Source organism: Tympanuchus pallidicinctus, unplaced genomic scaffold, assembly GCF_026119805.1.
Source record: "Tympanuchus pallidicinctus isolate F22 unplaced genomic scaffold, pur_lepc_1.0 scaffold8, whole genome shotgun sequence".
NCBI classification, from domain to species: domain Eukaryota; kingdom Metazoa; phylum Chordata; class Aves; order Galliformes; family Phasianidae; genus Tympanuchus; species Tympanuchus pallidicinctus.
In genome coordinates, this window is record NW_026294802.1 from 26,038,421 (window position 1) to 26,058,421 (window position 20,001).

General features: G+C 42.5%; 1 protein-coding gene across 1 annotated transcript in view; it reads right to left on the reverse strand.

Annotated features, from left to right (window-relative positions):
* ZDHHC17 (zinc finger DHHC-type palmitoyltransferase 17) overlaps positions 1–19,223 on the reverse strand; it is a 64,522-nt gene extending 45,299 nt beyond the window's left edge. The window contains exons 1-2 of the mRNA XM_052668339.1: positions 19,092–19,223; positions 2,172–2,275 (exon numbers count right to left, since the gene is read on the reverse strand). Coding sequence (XP_052524299.1) covers positions 2,172–2,275; positions 19,092–19,154 — 167 coding nt within the window. The 5' untranslated portion in view covers positions 19,155–19,223. The remainder of the gene's footprint in view (positions 1–2,171; positions 2,276–19,091) is intronic.
* Positions 19,224–20,001: the final 778 nt, after the last annotated feature.

Consider the following 20,001-nt stretch of genomic DNA (forward strand, 5'->3'; position numbering starts at 1 on the left):
TATCACTGAGTTAATGTAGTAGCAGCTTTATGTTATTCCAAGCCTTACAATACTTGGTAAGCTTATTTTCTGTCTTAAACTTCAGAGTTTCCCACATTTTATGTAACAGGGCTTTCAAACTGCTGTAAAAACTTAACCCAGTGAAAACAAAGTAGAGGTGAGGTTTCCCTCTAGTCCGATTGTTTCCATGGAATACTACTAACATAACTTGATCATACACCCATGCTGACAGCCACCTATCCCTGAGCTATGATGGCAAACAGAATCCTCTCTTGCAGGTAAGAGAACATAGAATAGTAGAATACACTGAATTGGAGGCGACCCATAAGGATCATTAAGTCCAACTCCTGGTACAACACAAGACCACCTGAAAAAAAATCAGACCACAACTGAATTCATTGTCCAGATGCTTCTTAAACTCTGGCAAGCTCAGCACCATGACCACCACCCTGGGCAGCCTGTTCTAGTACCCAACTACCCTCTAGTGAGAACCTTTAAGTAACACCCAACCTGACCCTCCCCAGATGCAGCTCCATGCCACCCCCTCAGGTCTCATCACCACCACCAGAGAGAGTTCAGATAGATCAGTGCTGCCCCTCTGCTCCCCTTCTGAAAAGCTATAAGCTGCAACGAGTTCTTCCTCCAGTCTCCTCTACTCGGGGCTATACAAACCAAGGAACTTCAGCTGCTCTTGATACATCCTCCCCTCTAAACTCTTCATCTTTGCATCCCTCCTTTGGAGGCTCTCTCAGTCTCCCAAAACTGCACACAGTACTCCAGATGAGCGCACACCAGTGCAGTGAAGAACAGGACAGTCACTTCTGTTGGTCTGCTGGTGATGCTGTGCTTGATGCATCCCAGGTCATGGTTGGTATTCCTGGCTGCCTGGGCTCACTGCTGACTCATGTTCTACTTGGTGAGAGTGGCTCACCAGTGCTTCATCCCCCAGTCTGCATATATAGACATCTCACCAACCTCATCACACCGTACTGTGAAGGAGGATAACAATGAACAGGCCTATCAGTTGTATTTTAGAAGAGACCAGAAAAGAATTAAAATCCATTAGCTGTAAGCACAGATCAACCTAAATTTAATGGATAATAACAAATGTGTTTTGGGTTTTCAAGCTCAGAAAAACAGAAGAAAGTAACTTGCAAAATCATCACTTCTGCTGTCACAGTCCCATGTCTTTAAGAAGCACCTTGTTTCATGTTATACCAATGGTTTCATTTCAAGGAATCCCCTGCTAATAGGATTATAGGTTAGTATTACTATTTAAATCTTTAGAGTTACAATCATAGGTTCAGTCAATGTCTATATCAGGAAGTTAAAAATTCCCATCCATTCAGAAAGTGAAGGAAAGCACACATCTCCTACACCTAAATGTGGCATAAGTCAGGAAATGAGCTGCAAATGTACTAATTAAAAATAATTTTTAGGAAATAAATGGAAACGTATATAAAAATATACATAAGAGGCAAATAGCTTGGCAATATATATTATCATGCAGGCATTCAAAATAATGTAAGACTTCTTTTTGTAAAACTATCATGTTTTCAGCTAACTGAAGAAGATAGATGGAAGTGATGTTGGTAGTTTCTGAACAGTAAATAATGGAAAGTTGGAAGGTAGCTCAATGACAATTCTTCAGAATGTCTTGCAAATGAGAACTATTACAAGACTTTACAGAAGACAAATCTGTATAAGAAAATAATTGTAAGTTAGATTTTCCCTCCATTTGTTCTTACAGTCCTTTCTCTTAACAATAACTCAGTTTCATAGCAGTGTTGAAACTGCCAAATAAGAAACAGAATTCATCTGTACGGAACATATTTGAACCTACAAATGATGCCAAGAAATGAAGGAAATCCTCATGTCTGCTTATCAACATGTTGCCCACCTACCTTTTAATCGTCAGTTAGAGAAAATAAACTCCAGCACAAACATGAAAAAATTGCTTTCTTTTCCAACAATCCTCCCAGCAACCACCTGTATTTACAGTTAACGCCAGTGCTTCACACAGTGCTTACAGATCTTAAACAATACAGTTCATTTACAAGATCTTGCATTACTATATACACAAATACAGTCAGCCTTAAACTGCCTTCACGTTAAAAAATACTATTCAACTAACACAGAAAGACAAATCTAAAGCTCAAAAATAAGCTTACTGTGTGGCTTTGACAATGTCCCAAGTGCTGTAATCATCAATGTGGCTTTTTCGTCCAAGAGATTCACTGTATCCATGGTTGTAATGGCTCTGAGGCTTTATTTCCTAAAAAAGAAATGTGTTGTTAGGACACCAAAATCAGCACAGCTAAAAGATCATTTAAAAAAAAAAAAATGAAATATAAGCAAGTAGTGCCCTATACATGCTGTAAATCTACCCGAATCTGGTAGATGACTACTCAAATTTCTTCATTTTGTAACTGACACCAAATTGCAGTCAAGTATCTTCTGTAAGCTAAATACTAACTAAACAGTGAATAATAGTGCCTAGAATCTGCTGATACTTCACTGATTCTTCAGCTCAAGTCCCAGCTTCAGAGGTCATTCATGCACATTTCATCAACAGGTCCCTTTTTGATGCAAAACATAAAGAATGGAATTTAACACTTTGCCAGGGCTCCTCAGCACAGAAATAGATGGCATCAGTATGAAGTTCTTTGTCACATAGCATTCCCTGTTTGCTTAATTATTTTGATGAATGGAAACACTTCAACCCTTAACGTTTCCCTTGGTGGAATTTACATTAAAATACTGCACTGACAAATCACTCCAGTAGCAACATTACATTTTTCTTTAAAAGCTGAACGCATGTAGAAATTCAGATAAATCAGCAAGCTGAAATAGAGTGGATTTTATACAGTTTACAGTTTTCTGTATCTTACAAGTAACACATAAATTGGTAGCGTTGGGTAACGATTGTTCAGTTCAGCACAGCTGCATAAAATAGGAGAACTGGGACAGTAAGGCATACAGATAGAGTAGTAAGCTCCCTGAAAGTTCAAAAAATGTATTTGAACTGATTTTAATAAAATGTTATTTCCTTCTTATACCTGTACTTTTATTCAGTTTCTCTTCACAAGTATTTACATGAGCAGAAATTGTTTATTTAATGTATTTACACGGAGACACTTTGAAATGCCTTTTGAAAGGTTATTAAAGTTGGTAATTGACTTTTTCTTCATACGAGACAGATTTCTATTTACAAATAAAGCTGTCCTGAGCCAAGACAATCATGCTGCAACACACCTAAACTTAACAGAAAGATTAGCAGTCTCAAATCTCCACAAACTTCTTGAAAACAAACATTCTCCAGCTAATCTAGGTGACTGAAGATATATTAGCCCTGGGGACCTGCTGCTATCAAGATGAGCAGCTCTGCTACTTCATACACTCTCTCATCTCTGCACTTACTTCTGGAAAATGAAGCATTAGCATCTCCTTACTGCACCCACTGACTGCATCAGGAGTATCATCTCAAAAACAAATGACCTCTATATGCAATTACCAAAACAGATTTATTCCTGTTCATAGGCTTTTGTTTTTTAGTAAATCCTTTTTAGAAAGATTTTCTTTAGTTTTCCTCAGTACTCAAACAACCAGAGAACATCTATACACGACTGCAATGTTTTCCGTGGTGCTCAATCTTCTCATTGTTTTTCTAAGCCTGAAAATTAACTAGATTAACCACTTAAGCATTGCCAGCCCAGCAGGAAGGCTGCTCTGTTGCCATCTCTACAGGATAAAACCTAAAACTGTAACAGGGCATCTGCTGCCATCCAAACTGCAGGTCACAACCAACTCTCTTACTACCCAAAAGCCCTGCTTCATTTTAAGGCAGCAACAGCTTAACCAAACCCACTCCACTCCAGCTACTAGATAAGCCAGCGCGCTTCTGAAGTAAAGCTGCAAAAAGCACCAAACAGATGATATTACAATGAAAGCAAAACATAATAGCATACTAAATTCATTATTATGTGCCATGCAATTTTCTCTTTCTCCTTGTATTAGAAAAAACAGGATTTGTACCAACTCTGTTCTCCTGTTACACCATAAAATCACACCAGTATTTTTCGAACAACAACTCTCAGATCTTTAAAATCTAAAGGAAAAATCTAACAGGCAGAGGCCAGAACAAAGGAAATCTGCTGTCCTGGAATACCCTGATGAGGAGATATATTTCATAGAATTACAGAATTATAGGGACTGGAAGGGACCTCTAGAGAACGAGTTCTAATCCCCCTGCAAAGCAGGCCCGCTACAGCAGCTGCACATTTCTTAGCCTTCCATAGATACTGAAAAGGGGGGAAAAAAAAAAATAAGTCTGCCATCTTGTTATGCAGCAGGTATTAAAAGCAAACTGAGAAACTTATGTTCAGACATTTGTGAGTTTACTAGGTGTTTCCTATTTACTACGTGTTTCCTATTTCTCTTCAGCTGCATTTTCCCGAGCACTTTCAGCACACAAATCAGGCTTCCCATCCCCTGAGCCCACACTAGACAAGACAGCTGCTCATTTGAAAGTGGTGATTGTGTCAGCCCCAAGTGACCATGAAACCACAGCCTTATGATACTAATGCTTTCACAAAAAGGTTTATAAACATATAGCAAAAGCCTGAATATTAATTATTAATAATGTCATATCAAAAATAAAGTGAAAAATTATATCTATTAGCCCCTACTCCTACTTACCTACTAGGTCTACTAGGCATTTAAAATGTTAAGGACACTGTCGTTACCATTGGAAATTTAATTTTCAGTATCTCCTTCTGCACTGTTTTCAACAGGTGAACCCAAAACCCATGAACACAGACTGCCTCAGTCTACTGAACACAGCTTCCCTTGGACTTCCACCTTTTGCTTTAGCACCAGCCTCAGTGATTTCAGTGAACAGTTTGGTTTCTGTACATCTTTGCTTACTCATTAAAATCACAGAATCATAGAACAGCCCAGGTTGAAAAGGACCACAATGATAGTATTTCAACCCCCCTGCTGTGTGCAGGGCCGCCAACCAGCAGACCAGGCTGCCCAGAGCCACATCCAGCCTGGCCTTGAATGCCTCCAGGGATGGGGATCCACAGCCTCCTTGGGCAACCTGTTCCAGTGTGTCATTAGACTGAACACTAACGTCTCAGGAAACTATAATCACCTCAGATTTCCTGACTTGTGATATTCCAACCTCTGGCCAACAGAACTCAACTACGCTACCTCTGCTTTCGTAAGGACAATATATAAATGGATCAGGGAGGGCAAAAATAAAACCCAATTTCAAATAAAGATGTGCTATGTCCTCCTCATCCCTGGTAAGACTGATTACAGTGGTGGTGTACCAGAGATGAATTTCCCAACACCAGTCACTCTACAATAGAAGAAATCGTAAGTCCTGGTATTCAGACATCTATTTTTGGAGGTCAAAAGAAGATTAAAACGCACAAAAATACAGATTATTTCCTTTGACTTGTTGGAAGAGAAAGCTCTGATTAGAAATCCCCCTCTGATATAGTTACACACTTTTAAAGGAACGGGAAAAAGCATTAAAGCAAGTGAAAAATGATGTCCTGTTTACATTATGCACGTCATAGAACGTTTTGTTTTGTCACTTTCACTGTCATTTCCCTTCACAAACAAAAACAGATAAAATCCTTGCAATCACTACAGCTGTTTGTTTGTTTTGCAGTGAGAATGTTTTTTTAATCATTTCTAAGCATATGATAAACTGAGAGTAAAGTAATATGTAGCAGTAATATAACAGTTATTTCAAGAAACATCATTAATTGTATTAATATCCATTTAAAAACCACTATCAGCTAACTAACAGATGAAAACATGACTGAAATTTTGTTTCATATTTATTTTGCTATCTACTGTCAACCGGTTTCCCATCTCCCACTGTACACAGCCTGAATGCCAGGAAAGCTAAATGCGAGGTATTAGAGATGAGGCCTGACTTTACTGCCTCCAGATAAGCAGGCTGCAAATGCTACATCTCTACTGCACCCTGTTTTAAGCAGCCAGTTCCAAGGGCTGGACTTGAGAGACTGGAGCCAAAGGAGAAGGACAGCACTTCTAGAAGAGAAAGATCAACGCTCCATCCAGCCCCCCTGGTGCTCTTGGCCATGCACTCCCTGAGCCCAACTCAGCCAGCCTGGGTCCATCACATCACTGCCACAATCAGCCAGTGCCATTATGAGAGGAAAACAGACTCGATTCTGCTGTTCCTGGTTTGATTCTTCTCCTAGGGCAGCATGCTGAATCCATTTTTGCTGTAGATACAAGATCCACAGCCACTGGTAGGGAAGAAACAAGGAAAGAGAAGGCACCAAGAGCACAATTGGCAGCTGCCACTCTGTATCTGACAAAGCAATCAGAGACCTTACACAAGTGCTGAAATACTGAAGGACACTGGGCTGACAGGATGAACAGAACGATGCTGCATCTAAGAACGAGTTGATCGGCTGGGAAGGATGCAAGAGAAACAGATCTCTGTTTTATAATTGAACTTGGTTCCCTCATTACTTCTAAGGGGCACTTATTTGAGACAAGCTTCCCACTTCAATGAGTGTCCTCTGACAGCACCCTAATGACTCGCATGCATCTGTGGTTAGCTTGTCATTACTCATTAGTCACAAACTGTGCAGACTGCATGCACAGATACATAAGCAATGAAGGGTGAGGAAAGAATAACGCAGAGAAAAAACAGGGTGCGAGAGAAAAGGGAATCTCCTCTGGAAAACAGGAGCAATAAGCTGGGGAAACAGAAAATAGAGCAAAATATGGAAAACATGGCTAGAAGGGAAGGAGGAGGTGAGGGAGGATGACTCCCAAATGCAAGCAATACCAGCATTCCTGCTCACTTTTCATCACCAAGGGCTCCAGCTATGCCAATTTCTCCTCACTACTTGAATCTTAATCTCTTCCAATTAAAAAAGCCAAACATGACATAAGTTTAAAGATAATTCCAAAAACAGTAATTGCAGGGGAAAAAAAATTATGCGTGAAAAAATAAGATGACAAAGATGGAATTGTTCTGATTTGTCTCCTAATTCTCAATTATATTTAGCAGGAGGATACGAATAGGTCAGTGTGCCTGTTTGGACATAAGGAAGGGAGGAAAACACTGCTGCTTATAGCTGCTGCATATGGCTATGGTAGGCATCAGCAGATGGCTAGGGCTGCTTTTCCTTTAACATTATGCAATATTGCTGCAAGGAAGAGATATAATGATCGAAGTCAGCCAGTCAAATTCTGAATGGGAACCAAGTTAATTAACAGACGCTTGGAAAGAAAATACTAACAAGGTCCAAAATAAAAACATAGAAATGGAAGCATTGCCAGCAATAAAATACTGTATGCTATTTCCTGTGTTTTTAAATTGAAAAGAGAAAAAAAACCATAACATTTAGGCAGTCAGATATATTTTATACATACATATGTCGTATGTGGCTGCAATTGAAAAAATCTTGATAAAATCACAGACAGCAGCCAGGCAGTCAGGGTAGCTAAATAGTGAACCAACTCTTGTGTGTGTTTACTATATTTAATGCAGACCATTAGGAGTTAATACTAATGAATTCCTTCACCCACATTATATATTCAACTTCTATGTTCTCCATTCGTTAGAATGCACTGGGAAAGTTTCTTCAAAGCAATGCTCCTCCCACTGTTAAGTGCAGGAATCTGTGAAGACCAATGGATTGAAACTGACTGCATGTAACACATACAGACTCACAGTGGTGTCTTAACACATGCCCCTTAGCCAGCCCCTCACACATTAACAGAAAAATACAAAATAATCAAAGCAAATCAATTAATAACAGTACTAAAAAAGATCATGTTGCTGATATAAGACTTTTACTGCAAGTCTCTTTTCTAGACACAGGTGACACTTTCCTTTCCCTGCCCCTTCAGCTAATGCTGCCAGTCACAGAAACAGGGACTGAAGTCACGGTGCCTTGATTTCAGGCAGAATCACATCAGCACAGTCTCTTCTTCTCCAGAAACAGTGCTAGCACTGCAGGTGTACAGCTAACCTAACTGCTGACTGCCATCAAACAGGAGCCTCATCTTTCTTACATTCATGCACATGAAGACCCAAATAAGAATAGCCTGCAGGGCTGTACGGGTTCATCTGCTGCAGGACACAACTATGAGCTGTTTGATTGCTGAGCTGGGGCGATGTGTGCACACGCCTTCCATTCAGATAATACGTGCTAGAAAACTCTCATCCAAACCAGTCTGCATTGCCCACGAGAGGATGTTCAATGCCACTTTCACGCGAATCTTAACTAGCCAACTAACACCTTAGAAAAAAGCCATCTTTTACTTGGACACGCACAGTGTACCTTGGGATTCTCACTGCCCTTCAAAACAGCATTAAATTACACAAAATTCATGTGATTTGACAAAAGTTCTCCACTCAATGCCAATTCCATCACCGTTTCCTGTTACTTTTCATATTTGACAGCATCTTGTTAAGTCTGTTTCATGGTTTCTTAAATTTGCCCTATTTGCATGGACCCTTGGCATGCCCACAGAAAGCGAGATAACTTATGGAAACCCCCAGAGAAGCTAATTACAGAATTAACACACAATGGAAAAACATCCTGAGGCTAAAACAACATCCTGATTGTATTTGGAAAGCAAGTTACAGTTGAAGATGGCGCTTTCTTTAAAAGGTGAGATAAACTGAGCAAAGCCTCATCTCAAACACAACGTTGTGCAGCTGCAGAAGAGTGAAGCTGCTGCAGAGTTCCACCTACAACAGCCAGCCATCGTGCGAGTGAATAACCCCACACACTCCAATGCAAACCTCTGCTTTTACATAACAAGGAGCCAGAGCCGCTCAGCCAGAGCCTTTAATCCAACCACTGCACAGAGGTCAGAGATCTGGGGACTGAAGGCACAGCTGGCAACAGCTCAGTCTTGTTTGCATAAAGCAATTGTCCATCACCAGCCAGCCGCTTCCTCCTCATTTACTTACAGGTGCTTCTGAATTGAAGATGATCACCTTTTTGTCCACATCAGCTTCACACAGAGGCTAATCAGAACGCCTCTCATTTGCACAGGTTGTGTCACCAGAAAGCATGAAGACAGACACGTTTACTAGCATTTGAAATAGTTAAAATGATTAAAAGCTTACAGTAATATCATTTAAAATATACTTAATTACACTATTACCCATTCAAATGCCTTTAAGTTCTCAAAAACAGTAAACACAGGCGTTACAGTTGGAAAGAATATTGTGGAGAAACAGAAAGAAACAGAGAATGCTAACCCATATTCAAAGATTCAGGCTCACGAAGGAGGGATCTCCAGAAACAGCTCCTCCCCCAGTGGTAGTCAGCCCTTCTGTAGGGTCTAGGATTTGCCTTCACCTGCGCTCTCACAGCTGACCCAGTCCTTGCCTCAGGTGACCAAGCAGTGCTTCAGGCCGTGACTCAACAGTTCCCATACAACAGGTTTATTGACAGTACAGAAATGCTTAGGTACCCCATACCAATAACCAGCTCCAATTGTAGGTACGTACAAATTATTACTTACTAAGAGAAGTGTGAGTTGAAGTGCTTTGCTACATTACTTACAGGTCTAAGGAGCTATCTGAATAGCACAAATATCCCACATTCTGTGGTATTTTCTAGTTGTATGCTTTTCTATTTCCTCAGTCCTTTTATAGGTGAGGGTATTACAAATAAATGAGTTTTCTGTCATTTTAAGTTATGAAAACAAAATGTCTTTGCCATTCAGCAGTAGCAGCTTCTCTAATGAAGTATTCAGCATGAAACTGTCCCATCACCAGTTAAACTCAGCAACAGAAGTGTGCTGGAGAGAAGGTTGTTCAATCAGAATAAAAAAAATCCAGTTTATATGCTAGGAAAGTGAATAAACACAGGCAAAATATAACTGCTGAGTGCTAGGAAATGTTAAATTGACTACATGCTCTACTCTAAATACTTTTTCTTAGCAGTGAGAAATAGTGAAGCCTTTCAGTAGCAATAACCACCAGAAGCAGTGGTGCTACAGGAGATTGGGCCACAACCAGATGCATGCTGAAATCTTCATCTCAAACTTGACTCTTTGAAGCTCCTTTCTGGATCCCTGCTACATTTATGCACTTACAGGACTTCATATCAATAACCAAAGATTCTCATAAATACATGGCAATAAGATGTTGAAAAGAATAAGGATTTCCTGAGCTACCAATTTCTTTGTTTTGTGTATCAAGTCACGTAATTGCCTTAAAGACCGCAATAACTACAGATACTCACAGCTCAAAGTCCACTGATACCACCAGTTCTAACTCCTTTGCTCCTCCTAGCAAGGTAAGTCCATACAGCTGCTGCCTTACTTAGCAGTTTCTACTAACACATGCCTGCATCTTCCTTGGCTTTCCTTTCAAAAAGTTTTGCTTTGTATTCTCATCCACTACCAGAACATTTTAACAGAAATGAAATTATATTTTTCCAAGTAATTTCAACATATCCAGGTCTCAAGAGCATGAGAGTTTGCAGACCTCACAACATACATCAAACACACCCCAGAGACCCAGCATTAGTATTTAGCTATTGTGAGAGTAACTTAAAAGCAACAAGAAATTCTCCTTTTTTACCCTCCAAGTTCAAATTTCATAAATGCACTTAAGCACATATGCAGCTGAATCCTGACACTCAACGACTTAAGAGAAAAACAACCCTTCAGAATTCCCCGAAAGGAGCAATCAGAAGATTCTTTAGACTCTTTTAGCCTAGATATCAGGAATAAATTCTTTATTGTGAGGGTGGCGAGACACTGGAACAGACTGCCTACAGAGGTTGTGGATGCCCCTCCCTGGAAGCATTCAAGGCTAGGCTGAATAGGACTGTGAGCAACCTGGTCTAGAGGGAGGAGTCCCTGCCTATAGCACGGGGTTGGAACTAGTGATCATAACAGGCCCTTCCAACCCAAACCATTCTATGATTCTGATTCTTTATTAAACTCTCCTACCATTACATCATCAAAAATTATTTTTTTTTTTTTTAAAAAAAAAAAGCATACTGAAAGCTCTGTCTTATTCAACAGGCTGCCAAGGCACAGACATCAAATGTAAGTGATGCCACTTAGTGAGTCTGTAACTAACTCATCTCTGAGAAACAGGTTAAAAATAAATCAAGGATTACCAAACTGGCAAGTGAGCATTACAGAACCAGCCATCTGCCCAGCTGTGAACCCCCTCTTTTCTCTTTAGCACATACCAGAAAACAACAACAAAAAAAACCATTAGTACAACATGCAATAAGCCCTCACGGAAAACTTCAAATGGCCAATCCTCACTCAGCAAAAAGACCTTCAGACCTATGGCTGCATAACTTCTCATTCCCACTTATAACAAGCACAGGCCAATTCACCTGCTTGAAGCAAGAAGCACCGGAAAGGTACCTGCAGTCTGGTAGGTGGCCAGAGGTCAGGTATGTAACAGTTCAACAAATCTGCGGGGTGCTGCTGTGTGTGGGCAGTCTCACTAACTCCTCACCTTCCAAATTGGTCACACCACTCTTCCTTCGTTCTTCCATCAGTACTGAAGCACACCTCACCCTTCCAGTACTTGAAGGGAGCATATAAACGGGAAGGGGAACGGCTGTTTACGAGGGTGGATAGCGATAGGACAAGGGGGAATGGTTTTAAACTGAGACAGGAAAGGTTCAGGTTAGATATTAGGAGGAAGTTTTTCACACAGAGGATGGTGACGCACTGGAACAGGTTGCACAAGGAGGCTGTGGATGCCCCATCCCTGGAGGCGTTCAAGGCCAGGCTGGATGTAGCTCTGGGCAGCCTGGTCTGCTGGTTGGTGACCCTGCACATAGTAGGGAAGTTGGAACTGAGATCATCGTGGTCCTTTTCAACCCAGGCCATTCTATGATTCTACAATAAACAGGACTAGTGAACTCACATTGTTTTTCATGATTTTCGGTTTAAACTGTATGGAATTAAACCTCTCTGAATTTACTTCCCAGAACTAGCTCACTCTATGATAAGTCAAAGACACAGAGGAATGCGGCCAGAATTGTTTAAAGGCAAGCTTGACTTAAGTCCAGCTAAAATTGTCCTGCCACCAGATGGGGTGCGCTCACTCATGGTCCTGGCCACCCATTCTCCATCACCCCTCCCTCTCCCTACAGCACAGTCAGACCAGACCACACACCCATAAAGCAATCAGTGTCCCTGCTCACCTACTGACCACACGCTGCAAGAGGAACAACGAGGGACTGCATGTGCATCGCTCTGCGCTTTAGATCAGCTTAAGCACAGTACAGCAATAGGGGCTTTCAAGGCACGCTTTGCTGACCTCTCTCCCTTTACACTGTCCGCCTTTGAGTCATCTTCCCCTGGATGTGACCCCAGCAGCCCTCCAAGCTGACCGCAGCCTCTCATTGCTCTCCAGTCTTGGTACCTCCCTCCTGAACAGAGTCATCTGTTCAGGCATCTTAGGAGCATAGGAAGGAATTACTAGATCTCAAGATTGTACGAGACAAATTGTAATCTAATGTTATAATCACACAGCAGGCCTGGGGGTATGGTTCAGACAGACTCCCCCTCTGACATGACAAGTTTTTTGAGCAGTCTCCTTTCTAACAAACTCCAGAGTCTTGCTCAACTACAGGGATGCTATAGAAGTTGAATTCTTATTTCATATCATCTTTAAAAAGCAGCACAGGATAGAGCAAACACTGACATCTAAACACGGCAGCATCAATAACAATGTTAGCTAGTTTTTAAGCAACCAACAAACCTTTTAAGCGTTTTCTACGTCATTCCCTTAAATTAAACTTCTGAGAAGTTTACCCTAGTGTTACCCTCTCCCTAATTTGTATGCCCCACTGATTTCCTGAGCAGAAGGATACACAGACACAGTGAGATACTTGCTGTTGAAAGACAAGAATTACATGTAATCAGAGAGACTAAGAGTGTATACAACACACAGACAAATGGAGTCAATACAAAAATGTTGCATACATATTCAAAGCTAGATCAATGAGATTTACTGCTCATTTTTTGAGTACTATACAGACTGTCCTTAACTGTGTGGGCCAAAAGAAGGCTGTTCAACAGCTCATACATATTTTTAAACCTTCCATGGAACGCTTAAATGTGAAAACACTTAAATGGCACTAAGCATTTTACAATTTGTATTTTGATCCCATTCTTCTTCATGTTTCTCTACAACCAACAAACAACTGGAACAAACTGGAACAAACAACTTACAGGCAAGTTTTGATGGTGAGCAAAAGAACTGATAACAAATCAGTCAGAAACCACCTGCACAAGCATCCAACAAGACTGCTACAATGGCCTATACATACCGAGCAAGAACACGAAGATGCTTTACAGCTGCACCTGGCCCCATGCAAATGCCCGGAAAGTGCTCTGTTCTCAAACCCACTGCTGCTCCAGAGTCCACTACCAGACTGTTCTAAGAACAACACTATGAAAACTGTTAAAGAAGGAGGAAAAAACACTCTAATCTTAAGATACTCAGGAGATTCAGTATGACTGCAGACCATAACTGCAATTCGGGATCTGATAATCATGCAAGTATTAACTACATACAGACAGATCTGTGTTTGGACAGATATAACTCAAGACCAAGTGATCTGAAATAAATTTAATTCATTCTAAAGGCAGGTTGAAGTATTTAACAGAATAATTAAATTTAGGGGCAATTTGCCCAGCTATACAGGAATAACTGTTACTGTAAAATTGTGTTTATTTTCTTCTTCACAGTAGCAGCAGTATCCTGGTTATAAAAAGAATTTTTTCCTTGAAGAAAGCCTTTCAATGGTTGTGTTAGAAGGTCAGATTAGATTTTCAGTCCCCTCAGGCCTCACAGCCTATGAGCCAACTGTGATACATTAAATAAGACAAGATTACTTTCAATATTAAGCATGCTAACTTGCCTGAGACTTCATGGTTCCATTTTCTTTCCAAAAATAACACAATAAATAATAACTGGTCTGAATAAGATCACAAATAGATGTTTAGCTCCCAGAGAGTCCCTGACTAAATTAAGGAGTAATTTCCACTCATTTACAGGACAAGCAAGAACAACGTGCACCCCAGCACGGCCTTAATGACATTAACCAAATCTCACTGCAAATAGACTCGGACTGTGAAAATCATCTATTTCCTAAGATGGAAAAAAGGAGAGCCAAAGTTAGCTGCAGCAGGTTTACCCACCTCCGTGCTTCTGACTTCCTACATTGTTACGTACCACAGGGACAGAAACAAAACAAAAAAAACCCAAAAACTAAACTAAACATAACATACTTCCAACTGGGATAATATCTATCAGAACACACAACTCTTATAATTTTCTTTAAACTTCGCAGGAAGATTTGCCTCTGACTTCAGATTAAACAACAAATAATCTAAATTCACAGTCAAGACTTTCCCAGTGCCAAAGGAATTTGGTAATACTTGACAGCTTCCACTTCTCTCACAGACATCCAGCACAAACAGAGCTGCAGAGCACCTGACATAGCAGTAACAAAGCAGAGCTTCCTCTCCATCAGCTGACAACAGGTACAGCCCTGGACAGCTGAAATACCTTTGGCAGTTCAGGCAGTATCAGCTCGCACACTAAGAATATTTTGCAAACAAAGAGAAGGAATGGTAAAAACAAAAGCCAGTTCCCAAATATTCCCTCAGAGTTCCTTTATTTTAAGCCTACCATTACCTACTACAGAACCAATCAGGGATCCAAGAACCATCAGAAGTTCCAAGGAATTTAAGGTCAGAAGGACTACTACAATCATATAGTACAAACAGCACAACCATTCCCATACTACAGCTACAGGCACAGCTGGAAGCTGAGCTGCTTGCCACTGTTACTGCCATATGTAAGGTGAACACTGAAAGGTGGAGGCAAACCAGCAGGGCCTGCTCCAACCATGTATGTGCTGTCCAGGGTGCTCTGCACACACATCCCATCTCCTAGAGAAGAGCTCTCACAGCCCAGGACCACGCTGAAGGATGCATGGGTATGAAAGCAGTGACACGTCACTCAGAGAACCAGAGCCAGCCCATTGTGGTACAGCTCCTTTGTAGCCACGGATCTGAAACACCAGTTATTCATGTACCAAATTCAAAGACTGCATCTAGTCTCCAGAAAGACATGCAAACTTGATCTGAAAGCATCGAGAGATGGATAAGCCACTGTTTCCTTTCTTTCTTTGTCACTCACCCTCACTGTTTACTACTTGTGCCTTTCAGTTTGATCCCATCTGTTTTCACTTTCCAGCCACTTGATCTTATTAAGTATACACTAAACACTGCATCTCACTAAGCGTGCTGCACAGAAGTCACTTCTCACTATTTCTAATAGCATGCACAGTTTTTCCCAACACTTCCACCATAACACAATATTAAAACCAAATCTTCAGTGCAGCACTTCATTGTATTATTACACACTTAGCCAAAAAACACATTGCTCCTAATCAGTAAACCACCTTTAAAACTAACCACAGAACACACTGCACTGCTTGTTCATATCTACATCCACCTGGTTACAGCACCACCTGATAGCCCTGTGCCCACACCCCTCACCTTCAATGTGATTTAGAACACGGCTGCACAAAGATGGACTTTGCTTGAACATGAGTTCTAGATGGGTCTGTGTCATTGTTTTGTCCTCACTGCCTAATATCTACCTGCCCTGTTCATCTGCAAGTTGCATTAGTGATAATTTTGTAATTCCTCCCAAATTATTCATAAAAATGTCCTAAGTTTAGTAGATTTGCTCCCATAAGACTTTCAGGAACAGTTCCCTCTGTTCAACTTCTGACAAGCTATGGTTAGCCAGCCAACTCCATCCATTTATTATTGCTGTAAGATCGTGTAATGCTCATACAATGCAAAGTGGATATTAATTATCGTACTTTGTGAAAAAAATGATGTTTATATGCTTTACTGCATTATTAGTTTTATAACTATGTTAGCAGAAGAGTAGAATCTAGCAGGGTCTGTGATAATAAGACAAGAGGAACTGGGCAGTTTTAGGTTGGATGTAAGGAAAAAGTCTTTTACAGTGAGAGTGGTGGGGCACTGGAACAGGTTGCCCAGAGAGGTGGTGGAAGCCCCATCCCTGGGGACACTCAAGGACAGACTGGATGGGGCTCTGAGCAACCTGACCTAGCTGTAGGGATCCCTCTTCATTGCAAGGGAGTTGGATTAGACAGCCTTTAAAGGTCTCTTCCACCAAAACAATTCCATGATTCTACACTGCAACACTGATCTGAACTTTGATTATTTTAAAAAAAAAAAAAAAAAAAAAAAAAAAAAAAAAAAAAAAAAGAGAGAATGTCCCTTGAAACAAGTTTTCCTGATAAAAATCAGGCTGCCTTTCTAGTGAAGGAGGGAGACTCACAATGATAGTGTATTATCAACAAAAATGCAATGGTGTGGTTAGGCTGGTATCTTGAGATCGTATAGCTAGAAACATCATTGCAGTGGAAAGGGATAATCGAAAATAAATGAAAATGCTCACTGTGTCCTGGGCTCCCAAGAAAATCCCACAGGGAGCGATCTCCAGGAAGGGATCCTTCCTCTGTGGCAGTCAGCCCTTCAACGGGGTCTAGGAGGGGGGCAGCCAGGCTCCACTCCTTCCAGTCACACAGCTAAATTGCCTTCACCTGCGCTCCGGCAGCTGACTCAGTGCTCACCTCAGGTGGATCAATCAGAGGTTCAGGCCATGATTCAACAGCTCCTATACACAGTCAACAAGATACCCTCCCCATTCCAACACCCACATCACCTCCCCTAAAAAAAAACACCACATCCATGTAAAAAGAGATCCCATCACCAGCAGTCACACTTTCAGAGTGGTTTTTACCCCTTCTTAACAAAAAATTATTGGAGTCACTTTCTGCTGTTCCTTTCACAAATAAATACATCTTTCAGCACTTGAGTATTTAAGTAATTTGTATTTCTAAGACCACCTTTCCTACATCACTTGCAGACAGTGTCCAAAAACACCTCACAGGAAAATGCAAAACTATTTGCATAAAAACACTTTCCTCTTCAGAAAAGCCCCTTAAACTTAGAAAGTAGTACAAATTAAGAAAAAAAAAAAGAAAAAAAAAGGGAAATTTGAAAGCACAAAAAGATATCTGAAAACGATGCATGACGCTGAGATTAACACCAGCATGAAATATGAGAAAGTGGGAAAGGTTATGACAGTCCTATAAAAAGCATCGTTTTCTGTGTATACAAACATAAGAACAGATTATGTGCTCCAACGTCACCACTTACATAAGGATATGGTGCTATTTCCTTAAAAAGTGGAAGTCATTGAGTACAAAGGCGTCTGAACTTCAGAAGAAAAAACACAGATGGCACTACATTGTTCACTGAACAGGTCTGCAACAATACAGCCCTGTGATGGTACAGAATCCTCAAGTTTCTAATAAAATTAATCTAACAGAAATACACTTTAAACAACCATCACCACCAACATTGAAAGCATCCTCCTCTTTGAGAGTTAATCTGCATAAAGGAATTTTAAGGCTGAGGGAACACCCACTGAAATCTATGTAAACACTCCCCTTCAGTGCTGTCAGATAGTCAGATATGCAGTCACTATAGTCAGATGCTCAGCATTTCCAGCCAGATCCATCTATAAAAACTCTAGACTAGTGGTATTTATTGCACATTAACAAATCAGGGCTGGTGCTGTGGTATACAATATGTTAGATTAACTTCCTTCCTCATCTATCATAAACATACTCCTTCAGTATATAAACATCACATTCTACCAGATCACCTCACCCAGAATTTTCCATCAGTTTACATTAAGATACTTCTTCACTCTGCAGCCCTTACTCAAAGTTAATTTACTGAATACTAATTTTCAGTCTTAAAAACAATGAGGCTTTCTAACACGCGATGTGTTTGTTACTCCATTTTATAGCTTTCATCCTCCCCTCTAAGCTTTCAACAAGTTCAGAACATCTTCTTCCAAATAAAGACATCGGTTTGGATGGTTACTGTCAACTTCTCTCACTTCTGAAAAACAGGAAAAGAGAGTATTTCTCCTGCTACTCTACAGAAACACACAGCACCAGTCTTTGCACATCATTTAAAATAAATTTTAAGAAACCATCAAGCCACCTTAGAAGTGCATGCATCAATCTTCAAATAGACTGCTGCATTTCAAAGCCTTAAGTATGCACAGTATGGAGAGGCAGAGAAGAGTGGGTAGAATATACAACCATATACAGATGCCTATGGAGCCCCTTCAGTCATCAAGGAAACTAGAAGTGCCTTTAAGATGTTGTTTACAAAAAAGAGTGCCATCTGTTTAGCAGAAAGTGGAGGCAAGCATATGCACTCCTCTTTTTTGTAGGCTGAAAAATTAGGCTGAGGATGGTAGGGACTATCAGGTAAGAAGCTCACATATAAGGCTTTAGAAACCGTTCAAAACACCCTTTGAAACAATCACAGCAGTCCTCAAGAAAGCACAGGTGCCGCTGACAAAGGCGGGTGGCACAAAGGAGAAGAAAAACACGACACGAAACGACCTCTGCACGTTACCTGTCAGCACTCCTCCCACCGCCCGGCCGACACACCGGGCACGGAACGCGGCCGGCTCCTATATAAACTCACGCACTGGCGGCTGGATGGGAGCAGAGCGGCGCGCAGGCAGAGCCACGGAGCCAGAGGAAGCGCCCGTTCCGCCCCCGGAGCGTTTCCCTCGGGCCGGCGGGGCCGGGCGGGCTGCGCGGGGCGGCGCCGCCGGAGAGAGGCGGCTCGGTCGCAGCGGGCCGGGGGCGGTCGGGCCTCGCCCCCCTCCTCGGCCCGGTTCCGCGCAGGACCCGCCGCGCGCCTCGCTCTCCACCACACGCACAGGGACATCCGCGCCCTCCTCCACCCGGCCCGCCCCATCCCGCCCCGCCGCGCACACCCGGGCCGGGAGCGGGGGGCGGCGGCGCACCTCGCGCACCTCTCGCGCCCCGCTCGGCCGGCCCGCCCGCCTCGTCTACCCGCGGCGCCGAGCGCCGCTCCCTCTGCGCCCCGAGCCCGCACCTCGCCGCCGCGTCCGGCGGGCCCGGCCTCACCTCGGGATGCAGGATGGGGACGCAGCCCGCTTCTTTCTCATACTCGTCCAGCGGCGCCGCCATCTTGGTGCGAGCCGCCCGCCCGCTGCATGCCGGGTACTGCGCGCGCGCGGCCCCTCGCGCCCCCGGCGGCGGCTGAGGGAAGAAGGCGGGGCCGCGCGAAGGCGGGATGCGCTGTGCCGCGCTGCGCTGCGGGGGCGTGCGGGGCCGGAGCGCGGCCTGAGCCCGCAGGCCTCGGCTGCGCCCTGTGGGCTTCTGCTCGGCGTCAGGCGTCGGGGCCAGCCTGTGGCGTTTTCTTTATGTGTTTAGTTTTGGGTTTTTTTTTTCATATTTTGAAATAAATATTCTTCCGCTGTTTTAATGGCCATAGTATGAGTGTGTGGTGCTCATGACAGCCATTCCATGCGGTGCTTCTCACATCTCACTCCCACCAGGCTCCTGCTTTGCCACACAGGCTGCCCGGACGTGGCAGTGCTCGCTGCCTGCTCTGCCACTCTCTGTAGCAGCTTGGCCACATGTGCAAGTGCCCACCGGGCACCAAAAGCTCCTCCAACGCAATCCTTAAAATCAGTCAGTGACCAAACAGGCTCAAAGCAGCCACTCCGTGGACCGAACCTGCCAACAGGTCCAAAGCCTGCTTGGCGGTGAAGAACTCCGGTGTGCTGTCCCTTAGGCTGCCTGCCTTAAGGCCTGTCCCAGTGGCTGCCAGCACACACCGACAGCCGGCTGCCCTTCATGCCTGAGGGGAGGCAAACGTCCTCATGCCGGTGCTTTTGAAAGGAATATTTACTGTAATTTAGGTTTGGGGAGAAATTTCGACTTAATTAAGTTCATTCTAATTTGTAATGAAAGCAAAACAAGGACTCCTCTGTGGTTTATGTTAATTTGTTTCCAAACGAAGTAATGCTTG